General features: G+C 46.1%; 1 protein-coding gene across 1 annotated transcript in view; it reads right to left on the bottom strand.

Annotated features, from left to right (window-relative positions):
- Window positions 1-2,060: 2,060 nt before the first annotated feature.
- Window positions 2,061-20,071, bottom strand: part of LOC144762269 (ATP-binding cassette sub-family C member 10-like) — a 392,992-nt gene continuing 374,981 nt past the window's right edge. The window contains exon 22 of the mRNA XM_078647410.1: window positions 2,061-3,846. Coding sequence (XP_078503536.1) covers window positions 3,711-3,846 — 136 coding nt within the window. The 3' untranslated portion in view covers window positions 2,061-3,710. The remainder of the gene's footprint in view (window positions 3,847-20,071) is intronic.

The raw sequence follows: 20,071 nt of genomic DNA on the forward strand, positions 1-20,071 counted from the left end.
ATACAGCTGGCCTCGTCGTGTTCCGGCGAGAGGCATTTGTTACAGACTGGATGCACGTCGATGTGTGGGTACTTTGAACCACACACGGGGCAGAACTTGAACGGACTCCGTTCCATCGTAGTTTCGTCGGGGTCTTGCTGCGACGACAGGGCCTCGATGTCCGAAGAGTTACTCGACTCCGCAGAAGACCGACTCCTAGAGTCGGATGAAGCACGAGACCGAACGCGAACAATACGGACGAGGTAACAAAGGCCTTGTGGCCTTAGAAGTAGTTTTATTCGATTCCGACTAGGAGACGTCGAAATCACATCCGAACCCAATGGCGGAAAAAAACAATCTGGGGATGGAGTCGATGCCCATGCGCACTGTAGTCCAGGGGAGGAGCCACCTATCTCGTGATACTTCGAAGACTCTTCCAGGACAACAATGTGCAATCATCCGGACCCAACACTAGGCGGCGATCTATGCAATAGATATGAATTTAGCAGCCCACATGCCTCGAACCTATTTATTTAATTTACCTGTCTGTCGAACCCCTCCCCCCCCAACGGGCCCCCCGCTCTTACCTGCACGGGCGCAGCTGTATCCCAGTTCAGCTCAATATGATAGCGGACTCAAACTCTTGCTTCCTACTTGATTCATACACAAGTTTTTCACGAGCTGAATGCGTAATAGATCGCTTTGCATCCTCCCTGAATGCCCACTTCTCAGTTTTTTTACAGTTTGGAGACCGGATCCTCTGGTGGCCAATTCAGATGCATTTATCCAATCCTTGTTGATGGGTCTGCTATATGTATTTGCTCCCTTTTCTATGAGCCAGCGAGTACTCTTGCAGGAGAGTTGGCAGGCAGCAGAGCTGGTCCTAGGGACCACATGTTGGAAGGCCCAGTCGTGGTTTCCTGTAGCAATGTCGCTGTCTTGCAGACATCGGAAAGTGGCCAGTCTCCAATACTGTGCCACCAAGTGTTTTGCTAACAGTAGTGCAAGAGCTGGGAACATTTGTTTAGTATGGATGTTGCTTGACCCAACCAAGCAAAACACCAGCAGGGTCATCCAGCTTCGGGTTTGCGCTATTCTTTAGGTCAAATCTGTTGTGTATCTGTTCCCAGAATGCAAAAACCTTATGCCACATCCACACGAGGTGAAGGAAACTTGCTTGTGCCTTACCACATTGTTCGCAGTGACAGCTATTGTGCAGTTTCCATTTATATAGTACTAACAGAGTGTAGTACATGCAGTGCAGGAATCTGAAGTGGATTATTCAGAGTCTACTGCTAGGCAACAATTCACCTGTCTGTGAGAAGCAGTATTCCCAAATCTCATCTGTGAGGGGAACCTCTAGATCCTCATTCCATCCCTCCCTTTCGAGAACAGCGTGCAGGGAACTGCTCTCAAGGTCTCCCAGTATGGTGCTGCTATGAGCTATTTGGGGTTTATTACTGCAGACTCCTGTTTGGAAGTATTTGCAGTAATAACCTTATCTAGTGGGTCCAGTCTATGTTCTATGGGGGAGTGGGGTGAAGTTTTATTACAGGTGTACTTGATTCTGTGGTAAAGAAAACAGTCATATAGAGTGATGTTAAAGTGGGCTTTGAGGGTATCAATAGTGATGAATTGTCCTTCTTTGTACAGGTCTGCCCAGACAGTAATATGTAGTTTATGTAATTGAGTGGCCTTTTTGTTTTCTTTGACCATGGGGAAGAAAGGGTGCAATGACAATGGGGTTAATGGTGTGTATAATAGTTTGTGTTTGGTCTTGCTGATAAAGTTTGTCCCATGCTGTAGCTTCACAGTATTCTGTACTCTACCGATTTCTTTGGTTTTCATAGAGCCACAGACCCACAGAGTGGTCTGCAGCAGAATGGGCCCTTTCCACCGCAAGAAGAATGAATGAATGAATGAATATACAATTTATAAAGCGTTAAATTAGCCCAAGGGCGTCCAGGCGTCAAGATGAGCTATGTAGTGCTGAGGGTTGAACCAACAGTGTGCGCATTGGGTAATGCATTGCCCACTTGTATGTATTGCTTAGTTAGGGTTTACCAGGAAATTCAGTAGGGTTGTAAGGGATGCAATGAAACTTTATTTGATGAGAATATTGACAAAGTAGTATAAGAATTTAACGAGAATACCCATTGTGATTAATCCTAATCTTCTAGCCATAATTTGTGTCAACTGCCCATGAGCAAATTTTGACCACAAGGGTGCTCATTGCATTCTCATTGTTAATCCTTATGATTTCATTCCTATTACGGCTAATAATCCATATACCTTAGTTTTAACCGGTTCATCTTTCCATTTCAGCGAGAAATAGAGGTCTACTTCTAGGGTCTTCTGAGTTAGGGGAAATATTGCTGATTTACCATAACTCATGTTCAGACCTCACGAATTTCCAAATCTGACGATTTCCTGCATTATGGGACTGAGACTGTCTTGAGTGTTTCTGAGGTACAGTGTTATACCATCCGCAGTCCACATAGAGTGAGGCCTATATGGGTCGTCCATAAATCTTGAAGAGTATTGCAAGTATTTTTGTCTGAATTTGGCAGCAAGGGGGGCAAGCGCGGGTGCACATAAAATAGCTAATAGAGAGCACCCCTGGTGAGTGCCATGTCCTATTGGGATTGAGAGGGAGATTTGGCTGTTTATATATAGCTTATTGATTGGATTGTTATATTATAATCTGATTAGTTTTATAAAAGGGTTAGTCATACCTATGCAACTCAGTATCGTCATCAAGGTCAAATAGCTTGGTGTCATCCAAAAAGACTGCCACTGCATTTGTTTCAGGTTTAAGCTAATGTAGTACAGCAAAAATAGTACGCAGGTTATGCGTAGTCAATTATCCAGGTATTAATCCCGCCTTACCATTTCAGGTAGTATTGGGAAGATTCTTTTAGCTATAATTTTTGTCAATATTTTGATGTCACAGGAAACTAGTGGCAGGGTCTGTACAAGTCCTAGGTTTCCACACATTATTCGATTTCAGGATGATAATAAGAAGGGCTTCCAGCAGAGATGGAGGACTGCCAGTATTAACAGCCTCATAGAAGATGGACAGTAGTTGAGGGCTGGTAAATCAGGGTAGAGTTTTAAAAACTCTGTAGGAAGTCTGTCGGACTCCAGAGCCTTGCCATTCGGGAGTCCTCGTATCACAGCTTTAATTTCCTCTGCATAATGATCTCAAACTACCACTTTGTGTCCTGACCATCCATACCTGATGGGTGCTCCCTCCTAATCTAGACACTGTCTGCAAACTCTGCCTACTCAATTTTTCCTTGTTTTATGTCGCCAACCGCTGTCTCCTAATTTTCCCTATTTCTCCGCTTTATTTGCTGCTTCTGTTTCTCCTCCAAGATATACCAATCCTGACCATTCCCACAAGTCAAGTTAGTGCCTGTCTTCACCACATTCTCCTTTCTTCTATGCCTTATTCTGACACTCTGATGTTACTCCTGGGAGGTACCAGGTCAAAAGTATTAAAACGGTGACACTACCACAGTTAATGTAGGCTTGACTTCTATGGCCAGATGTGAATAGCCTTGTCAATAGCCTTTCATTAGCAGGCACCAGACCAAGCCTGAGTCTATGATCCTAAGGTTATCTAACCCTGTATCAATCTGTTAACCAATGCAGCGCCTTCTCCATACTCTCAGCCATCACCTTTGACCTCTTATCCTATTGCTTCTACTGTAGAATTTGCCCTCCTCTCAAAGCTGTTCACCATGGACAAGCCGGTAAAAAACAGAGTCTTCTTTGTTACACAGCACTTGAGGGGAACCCATCTCCACCACCTTCCCAGCCTGCATCACCAACACCCAGTCGGAGTCCATGATTGTATCCAACCTGCATGGAGAGAAAGGCAAGAGAGGTGCATTATGGAAGAGTGCAACTGTGAAGAGCGGGACAGAACTGGCACTGCAAGGTTATTCCTTGTATAATTAGTTATGGAAGCTTTGGAGTAAGAGGAGAGTGCGAGTCCTAGTGATCTTCCACCCAAGGCTCAATGGTCCCCAATACACAGAGGATGTGTATAAAAAACACAGCAAAATGACAGTGATTCATCCATCATTTATAAATACAGTGGCTCTTGTTTACGACTCATGTAATACAATGCATCATCATAAATACATTTATTTCGGCACAGCCATAAAAGTAGACAATACATTTCATACACACAGTACCACAATAATAACAGAAAGTCACATTAGACAGCTTATTTATGTCCCTTTCAGGCAACAATCACTATTAGCTCGAACTCAAACCCATTACAAAAATTATTCCCTATAAGATATAATTAAAAGCCATGAGAAAAAGTTTACACAATCTACTAGACTCTTTAAGAATGTGCAGTTTCTTACCTGTTACTCCAGTTCTGTAGTAGGGGTATCTCTGTGAAAGTCACAATCTGTGAATAGTCCCGCCCATGTGCGGGACCCCGGAGCAATCAAAATAGTCTCCTAAGTTGTCTTCTTCTGCAGTCCTGCATAGACACTTAGTAGAAAATGAAAAACAAATGATGCAGCCTAACATTAACAAGGCTACATTGGCCAGCACTTCATCCTGAAGTGAAAAGGATAGCCAAATAATATTATTACATTTTACACATTTTACAGAGTTTCACCACACATAGAGAAACTCCCCTTCACAAAAATCCTTTGCATGATAGAGAGGAAGGGTTAGACAGACAAGCCTCATAGGCTGCCATTATGTGTCCGGAAAAGGGATGCCGTGCCTTTAGAATGCTCCAGAGACCCTCGGTATCCCATGATGGACAGCCAAAGGCAAGTTACTTTCAGTACTTTTTGAAGGTCTTATAAAGCCAGGCCTGTAGCATCCAGAAAAACAATGTTTACTTCCACCGGGGAGGAGGGTGAGCCGCTTATGACTATCACAGAGATACCCCTACTACAGAACTGGAGTTACAGGTAAGAAACTACTCCTTCTGTAATAGGGGATCTCTGTGTATAGTCATAATCTGTGAATAGAATGGCAAGCCCATCCCAACAACCAAATCCCGCGGTGGAAGAAAACTAAAAGAAAAATCCTCACTGAGCAAATAAATTCCTCAGCGAAGCCTGCCCAACTTGCGCATCTGTCCTGGCATCAGAATCCAGGCAGTAATGTCTAGCAAATGTGTGGACAGACTTCCACATAGCCCCCCTACAGATGTCTGCAATGGGAATGTTACGTAGCAAAGACGCTTTGCCTCTTGTGGAATGAGCCCTAGGCTTACCCCCTGGAGTCTTGTTATCCATCTGGTAACACCGTTGTATACAGGACACAATCCACCTAGAAATGGACTGTTTGGAGGTGGCAAGGCCAGTCCTGACTGAACCGTAATTCACAAACAACTGATCTGACCTACGAATGTCCTTGGTCTTCTCTAAGTAAAACTTCAACACCGGCCTCACATTAAGTGAATGAAGGGGCCTCTCCGCCGGAGAAGAGGGATGTTGAAAAAATGTAGGTAACGTGATCGTCTGGTTGACATGGAAATCAGATATCACCTTGGGGAGAAAATTAGGGTGAGTCCTCATGACAACTTTGGAAGCATGAAACACTGTATAGGGCTCTTGACAACACAAAGCCTGAATCTCGCTCACCCTGCAAGCCGATGTTATAGCCACAAGGAAAGACGCCTTCCAGGACAAATGCTGTAGAGAAACCTTATGAATAGGCTCAAAAGGCGCCTTCATCAATCTGGACAGCACCACATTCAGCTCCCATGAAGGCAAAGGACGCCTAATGGGGGGAAACACCTTATTCAAACCCTCCAAAAAATCTTTAATCACAGGTATCGGGAAAAAGGATGTTTGTGAAGGACATTTTCTATACGTAGTTAATGCTGCGAGGTGAACCTTAATAGACTGGAAATTAAGGCCAGATTGAGCTAAATGCAAGAGGTATGGAAGGATGACATCTTCTTTGCAGGAGGCAGGATCAGTGTTCTTGGATGTACACCAGATGCAAAACCTTTTCCACTTGTAGGCATAGGAAGTCCTGGTGGATGACCTTTTAGCTTCCTTAAATATTTCCATGCAGTTGTCAGGTAAGTTCAAGTGTCCAGACTGAACTATCTCAGGAGCCATGCGGCCAAACTCAACGTTGAGAGGTTGGGGTGCACCATCTGCCCCCTGAACTTCGTTAGAAGGTCCGGCCAACACAGAAGCCGCAGATGGGATTGGAGAGATCGGTAGAGCAGGTCTGTGAACCACCACTGTCAAGGCCACTCCGGAGCAATGAGGATCATTCGCACTCTGGATTGAGACAGCTTGATGAGCACTGCCGGAATCAGAGAAATGGGCGGAAAAGCGTACAGAAAGCTGTTCGACCAGCTGATCTATAGTGCATTCCCCAGAGTCCCCGGTTGGTAAAACCTGGAGGCGAAGTCTCGGCATTTGCTGTTTTCGGCAGTGGCGAACAGATCTATTTCTGGAGTGCCCCACCATCTTTCGAAGATGTTTCCTAGCACCTTGTCGTTTAAGAACCACTCATGGTTTTCCTGGAAGAGCATGCTGAGTGCATCCGCCTGAGCATTCTGCACACCTGGGAGATGGGTTGCTGTTATCGTCAGTCCTCTGGCTAGAAGCCAGTGTCAGATCGCTTGCGCTTCCTTAGACAGTGTGCACGATCTCGAGCCCCCCTGCTTGTTGAGGTAATAACATTGTGGTCGTATTGTCTGTCTGCACAAGCAGGGAGCTGGTCCGGAAGGACGGATGAAAGGCCTTCAGCGCCAAATGAACAGCTACGAGTTCCAGAAAGTTGATATGATACTTGAACTCTGCCAGGGACCACGTCCCCTGAATCTGTAGATGGTCCGAATGCGCTCCCCAGCATTGGAGAGAAGCTTACGTCACTATGTTCTGTATTGGAATGTCTTTGTGGAATGGCCTCCCCGAGAAGGTTCTCTGCTGAACACCACCATTTCAGGGACTGCTGAGCGTGTTGAGACAGTCGGATCCTGTCCTCCCAGCTCCCTCGTTTCTGGTCCCATTTATCCTCCAGACATTCCTGCAGCGGTCTCATGTGGAGGCGTGCATGTGGTGTGAGGAAGATGCAAGAAGCCATCGACCCCAGGAGGGAAGACACAGTCCTCACTGTCGTGGATGGAACGGAGATGAGAGTCTGCGTCTTTCGAAGGATCAATTAGCGTCGCTCCTCCGAAGGACACACGCTTGCTCTGAGAGTATCGATGGAGGCTCCCAAGTACTGCAGACACTGAACAGTCAGAACAGACTTGGACATGTTGATGTGCAGACCCAGTTGACTCAACAGAACAGCCGACCTGTTGAAATGCAATTGCGCTTTCTGGAAGGTGGACGCCTTGATCAACTAGTTGTCCAGGTACGGGTAGACAAACACCTTGTTCTTTCTCAGGTGCGCTGCCACCACTGCCATGCATTTCGAAAAAGTCCTGGGTGCAGACTTCAGTCCAAACGGAAGTACGATGTACTGATAGTGGTTGCTGCCGACTAGGAAGCGCAGGTACTTCCGATGTTTCTGTGCAATGGGTACATGGAAGTACGCATCCTGCAGATCTATTGCGCAAAACCAGTCTCCTCGATGCAGCTGAGGATAAATCTGGTGCATGGACAGCATGCGAAACTTCTCCCTGCGGATCCATTTGTTTGCTTGTCGCAAATCCAGAATGGGTCTGAACTCGTTCTTGTCCTTTTTGCGCAATAGAAAGAACCTTGAGTATAGACCCTTTCCCCTTTGAGACAGAGGGACGTCTTCTAGCGCCCTTTTTCTTAACAGGGTATCGGCCTTCGCTTGGAGCTCGTGCAGCTGGTATTGCGAGCGAACCAGTGGAATGGCCAGAAGCGGGCTGACAAAGCGAAGACTGTATCCATTGCAAACAATATTCATCACCCACTTGTCCTGAGTAATTTTTCTCTACTCTGCCAAGTAATTTTGTATGCTTTCCCCACTGGAGCGGGGTAACAGACAAGGGGGAAGTAATCCTTCAGGGCTTCGACCCAGCTGGGCCCTTATTCCCCGAGGAGGTTTGCTGGCTGCCTCTGCCCCTCTGACGCCTCTGGAAAGGCTGTCTCTGATATTGCTGCTGCTGTTGCTGCTGCTGGCCAGTCTGGTGACCCTGCCCTCGCTGGAAACATTGAGAGGAGTAACACCTCTGGAAGGGGTAGAAAGACTTCCGCTGATCCTTCGGTTTCTCCAAACCTACAGCCTTCAGTGTCTCAACTTCCGCCTTCATGCGGGCCATTTCCTCATTCGCATGCGTCCCAAAGAGGGTAGTGCCCGAAAAGGGCAAGTTGGCGATACGCTGTTGTGCCTCTGGTTTAAGCGAGGTAAGGCGCAACCAGGAGTGGCGTCTCAGGTTTACTCCATGGCAGTACCTATGAGCGGCCAGGAGAGAGGCAACCGCCGCCGCGCTGATGACCTGGTTGGAAACCATCATGCCCTCATTCAGGATTTTCTGGAAATCTTCTCTTCTGTCCCTCGGGAGAAGCTCAATGAATTGTTGCAGGGACTCCCACAATCAACGGTCACACCGACCCAAAAGCGCTGTTGAACTCACCGCTGTCATAGATGTGGCTGCCGTACTGCAGACCTTTCTCCCTGCTGAATCCATGTGACGGTTCTCCTTGTCCGGAGGGACCGTAGACGAAGGAGCGGTAGAATGCTGCTTCTTGGCCGCTGTGACAATAACCAAATCCGGGGCAGAATCCATTCTTATAAACGCCGGGTCCGAATCCGGGGGCCTGTACTTTTTTTGAAGTTGTGATGGTGCAGACTTCACCGAGGCCGGAGTCAAGAACAGCTCCATGGCTGGTTCCTCCAATTCTGGCACCAAAGGCAGCAAAGGGCGAGAGAGGTGCCTACGATGTAGTGTTTCAAAAATTACAGAGGTTGAAGGGATGGGCACCGTCAGCGCGATCTACAATTTCGCTGCTCCCCTCAGCAGCACATCCTGAAACGTCACAATGTCATCCACCGGCGACACCCTCGTTGGAGGAGTCAGATAGAGTGGGCGAATAACTTCTGTCACTGGAAGAGTCCGTGTATGTATGCCTGGAACGCGACCTCTCTCTACGCCGACGATGGCGTGATCTAGACCTTGGCTTCCTGGGTCTCGCTGGACCCCCCGGCACAGGCTGCTGCTGCGGGACAGGATGAGCCGGAACCAAAGGCCTCTGGGGTGGAGGAGGCCGAGGAGGACATGGAGGAGGAGAAGGAGGTGGCGGAGGAGGTGGCAGAGGATGAGGAGGAGGAGGAAGCTGCGGCAGAGGAGTAGGCGACCTAGGCCACAAAGGCGAGTATGTCCTCGAGTAGTCAGAGTCCGGAGACCTAAGTACTCTCCTCTTCTTACGAGCAGGCCACGGAGAAGATGCCCTGGAAGTCGACTGTTGAGAAGAGCACCGGCGCTGTCGCGACCGGGAACTCGCTGATCAGGAAACGCTCACCACAGAGGCACTAGACACCGTTTGGGGTGTTGACCTCCTCTTCGACGCCGACTTTTCCTTCCTCGTACGCCTTGACGTCAAACTCCTTGACATCGATCTTCATCTACCGGACGTCGATCTCTCTCTCCTCGACGTCGATTTCTCTCTCCTCGATGTCGATCTTCGTGTCGACATTGAAGGTGAACGGTGGTGTCGCCTCGACCGCGAGCGCCTGCATCTACGGGACTCAGCGCGACGACGATGGTGTATCGACGCCGGAGAAGTCCTCGACGTCGACCTCCTCCGAGGTCTCGCCGTCCTACCCCTCGACGACGACGCTTCGACCCAGAGCCCTGGGTCGACGGGGAACATATGGTAGTCATACCTCTCGACGCCGACGGCGAAGTCATCGACATCAACCGGGACCAGTGCCGTTTCCGTGCCTGTTCTTGATTGGGGAGCCCCCCAGAGGCCGATGCACGGGCAGAGGTTGAAGATAGAGTCCCTTCACGCCCAGGGGTGCCACCTGCTTCTTGATGTCTCCTCTGCTGCAGGCCTTCGAGACAAATCTTCTCCCTGTCCCTCAGGGTCCTCCTGGAGAAAGAATGGCAAATATCACATGAGTCAGGTACATGGGTAGAAGGGAGACAAAGTATGCACACTCGGTGTGGTCTGACTTAACCTTCTTCCTACCACACTCAGGACACTTGTCGAATAAAGCTGGCATTTCGACAGGAAGAGGTGGCAAAACTGGTCAAAAAAGACAGCAACTGGAAGAGGAAGACCCCAGACGTCGAGTGAAACACAAATCTCACTGAAAAAGTTTCCAAAATTGAAGATTTACCCAAAAAGGTAGAGCTCAATGCTCCAGGGTCCTGCTGGCAGGAGCCGGAGAAAAAAACCTGAAAGTAACTTGCCCTTGACTGTGCATCATGGGATATCGAGGGTCTCTGGAGGGTTCCTTAAAGGCACGGTAACTCTGTAAAATGTGTAAAATTTAATAATATTATTTGGCTATCCTTTTCACTTCAGGATGAAGTGCTGGCCAATGTAGCCTTGTTAATATTAGGCTGCATTATTTGTCTTTCATTTTCTCTTAAGTGTCTATGCAGGACTGCAGAAGAAGATTACTTAAGAGACTATTTTGATTGCTCCATGGGCAATACTATTCACAGATTATGACTATACATAGAGATCCCCTACTACAGAACCTTTAACGTTATTTAGCAAAAATTGTAGCTCTCCTTTTCGCCCACATCAGGCCCAAAAATGTAGCGATGGCACATACGTACAGCGAGCATGGATCCGTACATAGAATTCCTAATGCTACAAGATAGCTGCCAATGCCTAGCTGGCAACAAACTGGTGCAATTGAAATAGAGCAGAGTTTAGCATACACAGGGCAAGCAAATAATACATGCAGAATGGTCTCTTTTTGTCCTTCACAGAATGGACAATCTACACTATCAACACCCTTCCATTTTACAGTAAATGCCTTTACAGGGAGTGAGTCCACTCTAAATTGATGTTAAACCTTTCTATCAAGCAGGACAGTTATTAAATCCCAATACTGCTCGAACCTGTGGGCAGGCTTAAAATGTAAGAATTCGCTAGTAAGTGAGGCGTTCCCAACTCTCCACTCTTCCTTCTGCATGATGTAACCCCAATAATATTTTTTCATAACATCCTTTGGTGGGATTTTTACAATGTCAGGGTGGAGGCCTAGGTCGCCAAGGTCAATCACCTTTAATAGCTGCTTTACTGAAATCAGCCATGATTTATCAAACTTAATCAATTCGACCAATGCCATTGCATAATTTGCTAACTCCAGATTAACCCAAATCCTACACCACTACAATAAGAGGTGCAACTGGGCCGCCACGTCTACCTTTTTAATACCCAAATCTATTAATAAGGGCAACAAAGGGGTACCCACAGGGAGAGCAGCCAGCTCTCTAGCAAATGTATTCTCGAATTTTGCCATCCGCATAGTTTTGCCACAACCCCACAGCTCAGCCCCTACAATGCAGCCCATGGGGCCTTAGCTTCATAAATGTTTCTTGGTAGTCAATCTATCTGACTACGTACTCAAACCCAATGAGCAAGAACTCTTGGGTAAGGGTTTGTCTTTTGTCCCTACCTTAATGCCCAACAATTTCACTTTGAAAGTCGAATTGCACCAATTTTTCCGTAAGGTTAGGCTCAAACATTATTTCCCAAAAAAATCTACAAACCCGATTTCTTTCAGGTAGTGGACTCAGACCTCCCTCGAAACTCACCCCCCCTACTCACCTAATGCCTCATGAACTTTTGGCTTTTGAACAAGTGGTTATGCCGGATGTAGACAACATACTGGCCACTCAGCAGTATGTCAAGTACAACGTAAGCAAACATGAGCGAGAAGCTCTTGAAACATTAAAAAATAACACCCACATAGTGATCAAACCCGCCGACAAAGGCGGGGCGATTGTGGTTCAGAATACTGACAACTACAAAAAAGAAATTCTCTCTCAGTTATCCGTAGAAGGAAACTATGAGAAACTGAGAATGGACCCCACCAAAGAGATTCGAAAAATTGTAACCTGCATCACAAGGAAGGCCCTTGAGGCAGGATACCTGAACAAATTAGAACACGACTACCTCAACAACAAACACCCTAGGAGGCACACCATCTACACCCTCCCCAAAAAACACAAGCGGATGCAGGACCCACCAGGGCGACCTAAAATTTCAGGGTGTGGGTCCATATTAGAACCTCTCTGTAAATGTATCGATGTGTTTCTCAAACCCATTGCGGAGAACACCCCTACCTAACTCAGGGACACAATGCATACGATCAAACTGGTAGATGAGCGTCCACATGACCCTAGTACCAATCTACTAGCCACAATGGACATAACGGCGCTGTATACTAATATACCCCAGGCAGCCGCACTAGAGTGCATTGAATCGGCACTGAACAATAGACCTGCATAACACAAGGTCACGACTGAATTCATCATTGAACTCCTTAGGATTGCCATGAGTAGGAATTTTTTCATCTTCCAGGGCAAATGCTATGTACAAACTAAGGGTGTGGCAAGGGGGGCGAGCTTCGCCCCTAATTTAGCTATCATCTACATGAATGAATATGAACATCAGTTCATTCTCAACGAGGCAATCCGTACAGAAACTGCATAACAATGTGGCGACGATATATAGATGACGTCCTGATCATCTGGGAGGGTGGAGAGGAAGAGCTGAGATCTTTTCACCTTTGACTTAACACCTGCTCTACAGATATTCAATTCACCCTTGAATTCCACAAAGATTCAATCAGCTACTTGGATATCATGATCAAATCAGAGGCAGGAAGATTACACACCAGTCTTTACAGGAAGAATAGCGAGCGCAACACCCTGCTTAGATACACGAGTCACCACCCCCGTAACCTCAGGGATAATATGCCCGTTGGCCAATTCTTGAGGTTACGGAGAATTGTTTTAAAAAGGAAGACTACTTCGATGAGTCGGCAGGTCTCATGTCCAGACTACTCGAACGTGGCTATCCGATTAGACTCCTCAAAAAAGCAAGGAAGCAAGCGTGGCATAACCACAGGGAATACCTACTGGATCCCAAGTCAAGGACAAACACGAGATAGGAACGGCTAGTATGTGTAACCACATTTAACACAAAAAGCCAAGCCATAAGAAAGACCATTAACCAACACTGGCACTTAGTGGCGGACGAACTGGGAAGTATGCCGCCGCCATTGCATGCCTTTCGGAAGGACAAAAATGTGAGGGACCATGTGGTCAAGTCCCTGTTACCCACACCACACACATCAGGTCAGACCAACCTTTGGGGGATCCCACCCATTAGGGGCCACCACAAATGTGGCATATGCAAAGTTGCCCACTGACTGAAGAAATCACGGAATTTCATCACAAAGGCCAAACTTACACCCTACAGAAACATAGTAACTGCAATAGCACAGGGGTCATCTATGTGATCAGCTGCCCTTGTGGATTTTTATACGTTGGTCAAACCATGCAGAAAGTTAAATGCTGCATTCTAAAACACTGCAGCCGCATTAGGTGCAAGGTACAAGGTGCACCCTTAGTGGAACACTTTACCACCTTTGAGCACACAGCAGAAAGCCTGAAGTGGTGGGTCATTGAGAAGGATAGGCCCAACCCCAAGGGAGGTGACTTCGCCAACATACTGAATAAACGAGAATGCAGATGGATACATGCATTAGACACAATCGCAAGGGGCCTCAATGAATTTGAGGAGATGGGTCAACAGATATCAGTATTTAGCAATGGTTGATATTTATCCGGTATGCATGGACCACTAGAGAGCAATATGACACTCTATCTCCCGCAAGTAGTTGCTTAAAAAGGTTGTACATGTTTCGTTATCTATCTTTCCTCCCAATATGTCTCACATTCAGAATGTACTGTTGATCCACTGTTCGTGAATTTTGTGGCAAATGTTGGCTATTTTTTATCGCTGGCTATGCATCACAACCTGTAATGCCTTACTGTATGCTTTCACTGCTTTAAAATGATACAGGCGCGCACAGGCCGCCGGGGGGGGGGGGGGGGGGGGGGAACCTTGGCATCATGCAAACCGTAAATTAATATCCTGCTGTGACATGGTACATGCCTCGCACATCTCCTTTCACGGGGACACGCCACCGCTAATAACATATGGTGTTTGTTTCGCCTTTTCATTTTAATTTAAACCTCCGGCATCAACTTACAAGTCATTTTAACCCAGTAAGTGTATAATTTTCACTTGTATATATTGCGTTTAACTGTGTGCGTATATTTTCACTTGTATATATTCCTCCAAGTTAGAAGTTTCTTGTACACAGATAGACATAACATGCCCCGTCAATCATTCCATACTCGACATGGTCATACGATACCGTAGTCTGTCATCCGTGTTTTTCAAAAGCGCACCGGGAACGTCAGTGTCACGGGGACGTGGGTTCTTCTGCATAAACGTCCTCACTTGTGCCGGCTCTCAGCATCTAGTCAACTGAGGCGGCAATTGGAAGCTGACCGCGGATTTCTTACGTGATGGACAGAATATTCTACAAGGTAATTCTACCTCCTGAGGCTTTCCCCAAACTAACTGAGTACTGGACAATTCGCGCCGAGAGGGGCTTGTCTTTACCGATGTATAGTTAACATCCAGACTCACCTCATTGCTTCGATGTTTTTTCAGCAATGATACGTGATTTTTGAAGATCCTGTGGAGACGAGGATTGGTTTCCCTCGAGTGTTACCTATGACTGGCACCATTAAATCAAGGTAATGGGACTATGTCAGGCACATTGACTTTTGTACAAACAATTTAAGGAAGTTGGGATACTCACTGTTACCATTTCTCTTCTCAGTGTTCAGTGGCCACACCGCCCATCATACCACGACTACATTAGCATGACTAAGACCTCACACCCTGCAATAATCAGTGGGCAAGCCACTTTTTATATTAATTTTGGTGTAATTTGTTTTTACCATTCTTGTGCAACACCCTGACCTCCACTCTCCCTAATTTTCCCATAGCGGTGTAATTAGGTCTCATATCCTATAAGGTTGCCCTACCCAGTCCTGATGAAGACCCGCAAGGCCAAGGCTTAAATCACCGATATGGCTATAAGACGGGTCAAAACGTCGACGAACACCCCACCCCACTAATGGGCCTGGACCCTGAACCCACACCCCATGTGCTATACGAATAATACATTTTATGTATATTAGGAATCATTACAAAAAATATTGAATGTCAATTGATTGTGGCCAGGCTCTGTAGGACGGTGATTTATAACCAGTCCAATTGTTAAAATGATAATAAGTCTTTTTGGTTTTCCTATGTCACTACTTTGAGCTTCCCTCTTCACCACCTTTCACCTGAGCATCTTTCCCCTTTTTGCAAGAGTTCTCTGGAGCAACCTATCCTATAAAAATAACAATATATGTTAAAAATACCGGTTTCACCATTTGGAATAAAATACATGGTGAACTTAACTGCAGGGAGTTGCACAATTTATTTTGTTTTGTTGTGATTAATGTATTAAGTACTATGAACCGTCGTATTGTTTAAACTAGCTCAGTAAATAGTTGACAAATAGACCAAAAAGGGATTTGATCCATTTATTTTTCAAACCAGGTCTAGGACCATTGTTTTTTGTATTATATCATACATTCCCAAAGCAGGAGCAATAGGCCGAGTACAACTGGCATGCAGTTCGTTTAAAATTACTTCGGCTCTTTGTTTATGTTTTAACGTGGCAACGTCAGTCTGTTGGCCCCAAGATAAGTTGGGTCTAAGTTTAATGCCCAAATATGTGAAAGTCTACCGGCTCCAAAAACTTACTTCTCAAAGGTAGTTTTCCTTTACATTTTTTACGATGATCAAAAGTCATAAATTTGGTATTATCAAAATTGATCTGCAAGCCACACTCCACACAGAAATTGCTAAAACCGACCAAGTGTTTTTTCAGGCCATTCAGTGTTTTTGAGATTAACAGTGTCATCTGCAAACAACAACAACTGTACTTTACCATTTCCCAAACTTGGGATGTCGGCCTCAACATTTAAAAGATGATGTACCAGCCCATTCACATACAAAGAAAATAAGGTAGGAGCTAGTACACATCCTTGGCAGACACCCTTCAATACTGGAATTCTTTCAGTCAGTTGCACCTGCGAGTCCCAATGTACCTTGGCAATGTTATTTTCATGTAGTCTGACCAGCAAAGATAATATATCAGAGGGCATACCCATTTCTCCTAAGACAGCCCACAACTAATGCATTTTAGCATTGTGGGCCTTTAAAATAGTAAGTCAATTTTATGCTATCTTTTGAAGTGTGAGCGCCTGCACAAAAAATTGTTAATTGGAGGTTGATGATGGTGTTTACTCTGGGAATTGTGAATACCTGTCAGTGCTACTCCAGTTGACCAGGGGTGAGGAATGCCCATCTCCAACTACTATGATTTTATAGGCACCTCTAGTAAGGAAAAAGGAGCAAGAACAAGATGCTGTATGAGGTCATAGGAAACTCAATTGGCAGCGCAAAGTCTTTTCTGCAATTAATGCAATGAGCAAAATGAAAGAGAGGACAACAGTGTACAGAATCTTACAACGCCTCTTCAGGCAGGAAGTACTGACAGTGGCAGTATATAAATGATCTAGGTGTTATTATAAGCAGAAACCCTGTCAAACATTGCTCAATCCGTGCTTTATGTGCCCTACAGAATTCAGCAGTGACTCCTGACAGCTTGATTGCAGTAACAGGCATATAGACAAAGTTGCTCTGTGAATTGTACATTGTGTCTTAAACAATCACCCTGCTTGCCACTCCACTCCACACAGACCAGGCCACACACTACATATCACTTTCCCGCAAAGCATTCTTCAGCTCACACACTGAAGGCTATATGGTGCGTAACATTTACAACGACTTTACCACAATGGATGTTACTAGGCATACCTGTACAACACAGGTAAAAAAAACAAGGGCCATTTGAACAAGTTACTTACCTTCCTCAACGGTTTTTCTGGTACAGAGTCAATGTAACCACAGATTTCTCACCTTGTAAATTTCCCTAGGTGCAGACTAGATCTGGGAACTTTCCAGCAATTCCCTTGCACATTGACAGGTGCCATTGTGTAGCTCCTCGTCAGATCGGTCTGCTCTGGAAATGACATTGGGCCCCCATATATATGCCACCAGCACCCGATGATGTCAGGTTCTTTCTGATCTATGTACGTGCCATTGGACATGGACCTATGGAAGTCATATAGTGCAATGTGTACATATTTAGATTTGAAAACTTATTAAGTGACAGCATGAGTCCTTTCCACAGACTGTGTTGGTGAGTAATTTGCAGTTAGAGTGTCTACCTGAACAAGATGTTACCAAAGGTAAGTAACTGGTCCTACTGATAGAGATTTCTAACTGCAGATTCCTCACCTTGTGAATAGATACCAAAGCAGTACCTTCTGTAGTGGGTCTATGAAATAGATCAGACGAGGAAATCCTGCAAGACAGATTGGGCGCAGTGCCTGACCCGCCAGACCTGACTATCCATACACTAGTGCTTTGTGAACATATAGAGGGACACCCGCATTGTGGCCCTAGCAAATGTCCATAGTTGGTATACCATGCCTCAGTGTCATGGTAGCAGCCTTCGCTCTGGTGGAGTGAGTTCACAAGCAGATCTTGATGCAAAACACACTCCATCTCGAGATGGTCATCTTTTGCACTGCTCTTCCTTTTTTAGCTGCAGAGATACTAATCAAAAGTTGATCATCATTTCTGTGTTCCCAGGTTTGGTCTACACAAAAGCTAATTGCCTTCTTAGGATCAAGCCCGTGGAGTAGTTCTTCCTACTGAGAAGGGTGGGCAGTACATAGAAAGCTGGCAAGTTTATAGCTTGTCTTATGTGTAAGGGCGTGACTACCTTGGGCAAGAATGCTACTTTTGTTCACAGGACTAATTTGTCCAGGAAAAAAAAGGATAAGGTGGAAGCACTGACAAGGCCTACTGTTCAGTCACTCACCTGGCCGACGTTATGGTGATGACAAATGCTGTCGCAATAGGAGGCAAAGAGCGAAAATGTGCAGGAGTTTGAAGGGAGCGAACATGAGTATTTGAGGTAAATAAAGTCCATTGTGGTGTTTGCGGGAACATGAGGATGAGCTCCTTCAGAAAACGCATCCCAACAGGTGACTTGAAAAGGGATGCCTGAGCAGGTACACATAGGAAGGCTGAAAGATAACCTTTCACTGTTGCCACAGTAAGGCCTTACTGGGTTAGGCACAAATAAAATAGAAGAACATCAGATGACTGCGCGTTCAGGATGGATTGTTTTGGGAGGAATACCACGCAACAACCTTCTCTCAGCATCCTGCCAGCATCCAGACAGATTTTGTGGATGGACACCTGGCTGTCAAGATGACACCAACCACTTCAGGAGGATCTCTTTGCATGTAGGTGTAAGTTGTGTAGGCTTGCGTGAAAGACTAAGTTTCCCTGCTACTTCAAGAGATCCTCCCGCAGGGGCAGCTAGATCGGAGGACAAATGCACATGGCCGGTGGTTCCAGGTACTACACTCTACTCGTCAAGTCCCAAGCTACTAGGATAACTTGGGCCCTGGCTCTCTTGATCTTCTTCATCACCCTGGGAAGGAGAGGGAGGGGTGAAAAGGCATATAAGAGCCCTGACCCCCAATACTGGCAAAAGGGGTCTCTGAGGGAGGATTGCCAAGAGAACTCCCAACATGCCACATTTTCAACACTGAGCGTTCTGTGCGGTGGCCAATAGATCAAGCCAGGGTTCTCCCCATTGCTGGAAGAAGCCCAGTACCACCTTTGAGTGTAACTGCCATTTGTAATCCACTAGGCAACGCCAACTGAGTTTGTCCACTGTGGCATTTCAAGATCCGCACAGCTGCTGGGTAATCAGGGAGATACTCTCAGCATTTCCACTTCTAGAGATGAAAGGCCTCTTGGCACAGCAGAACCCACAGTGCCCTGTTCGACATAGCAGTCATTTTGTCCATGAGAATCTGAACCCATTTCTATTTGATGGTTGGGGAGAACGTTTTCAGTACCAAGTGACACCCGTAACTCCAAGAAATTGGAGTCCACCACTCCCATATTGTTTCCCAAGCCCAGCAATGATGCATTCATCACATCCATTAGCTTGGGATGGGCTAGGGAGAGTGGTCTGCCGCTGGTTCAATTGCAGTGAGCAGGCATCAGATCTTTTGCAGTCTCCACCAAAACCTGGATGGGGTCTGGTAGGTTGCCTTGATGCTGAGCCCACTGAAACTTCAGATCTGACTGCAGAGCTTGCATGTGCCATTAGGCATGGTTCACAAGCAGACTACAGAAGGCCAAGAGGCAGAAAAGCCTCACAGCGGCTCTCACAGAGGCCCAGGTTAAAGGCTGAAACATCAAGATCACAGCCCGAATGGCCTGGACTCGTTGAGGTTTAGGGATGGCTCAGAACAGCACAGTATCAAGGATGGCCCCAATGAAGGGGAGCCATTGTGATTGGGTAAGATGTGACTTCACCAGCAGCTCTGTGAACACCCAATGTGCACCAGTAAGGCCAAAATGGGAGCACAGAGAACCGAAAGTGCTCTTCGTCTAACTAAAACCACAGGTAACGTATGTAGGACCAGAGGACGGGGTTGTGTAAATATGTGTTCTGCAAGTTCAGCACTACCATCCAGTCTCCTGGATCCAGGGCAGGGAGAATTTGGGCAAAAGTGAGCACCTTGAAGTTGTCCTTCAGGGGGAAGAAGTTAATAGGGGAAAGGTTTTGGATAGGGCGAAGACCTCCATCCTATTTTGGCATGCAAAAGTAAAGAAAAAAGTTACCTCCAGCATGGACATCTTTCATAAATTCACATGCTTGAATCATTCCCTGTCATTAGAATGGGAACCCTCAGTTACAATGTTAATATAGCAGTATAGGCCCTACACTCAGTAACATTGAAATTTCTCATAGACTTTAGTAACTCATTTACCTCATTAAGTATAAACCATACTCCAGTCAATCAGAGAACAGCACCCTCAGATTGTCCACTGCTTGAAGTTTTCAACTGTCTACCTTCTCTAGCTTGTACAAGAACATAAGATAAAGGTAGATAGAA

The sequence above is a fragment of the Lissotriton helveticus genome, chromosome 6 (genome assembly GCF_964261635.1).
Source record: "Lissotriton helveticus chromosome 6, aLisHel1.1, whole genome shotgun sequence".
Taxonomy (NCBI): Eukaryota; Metazoa; Chordata; class Amphibia; order Caudata; family Salamandridae; genus Lissotriton; species Lissotriton helveticus.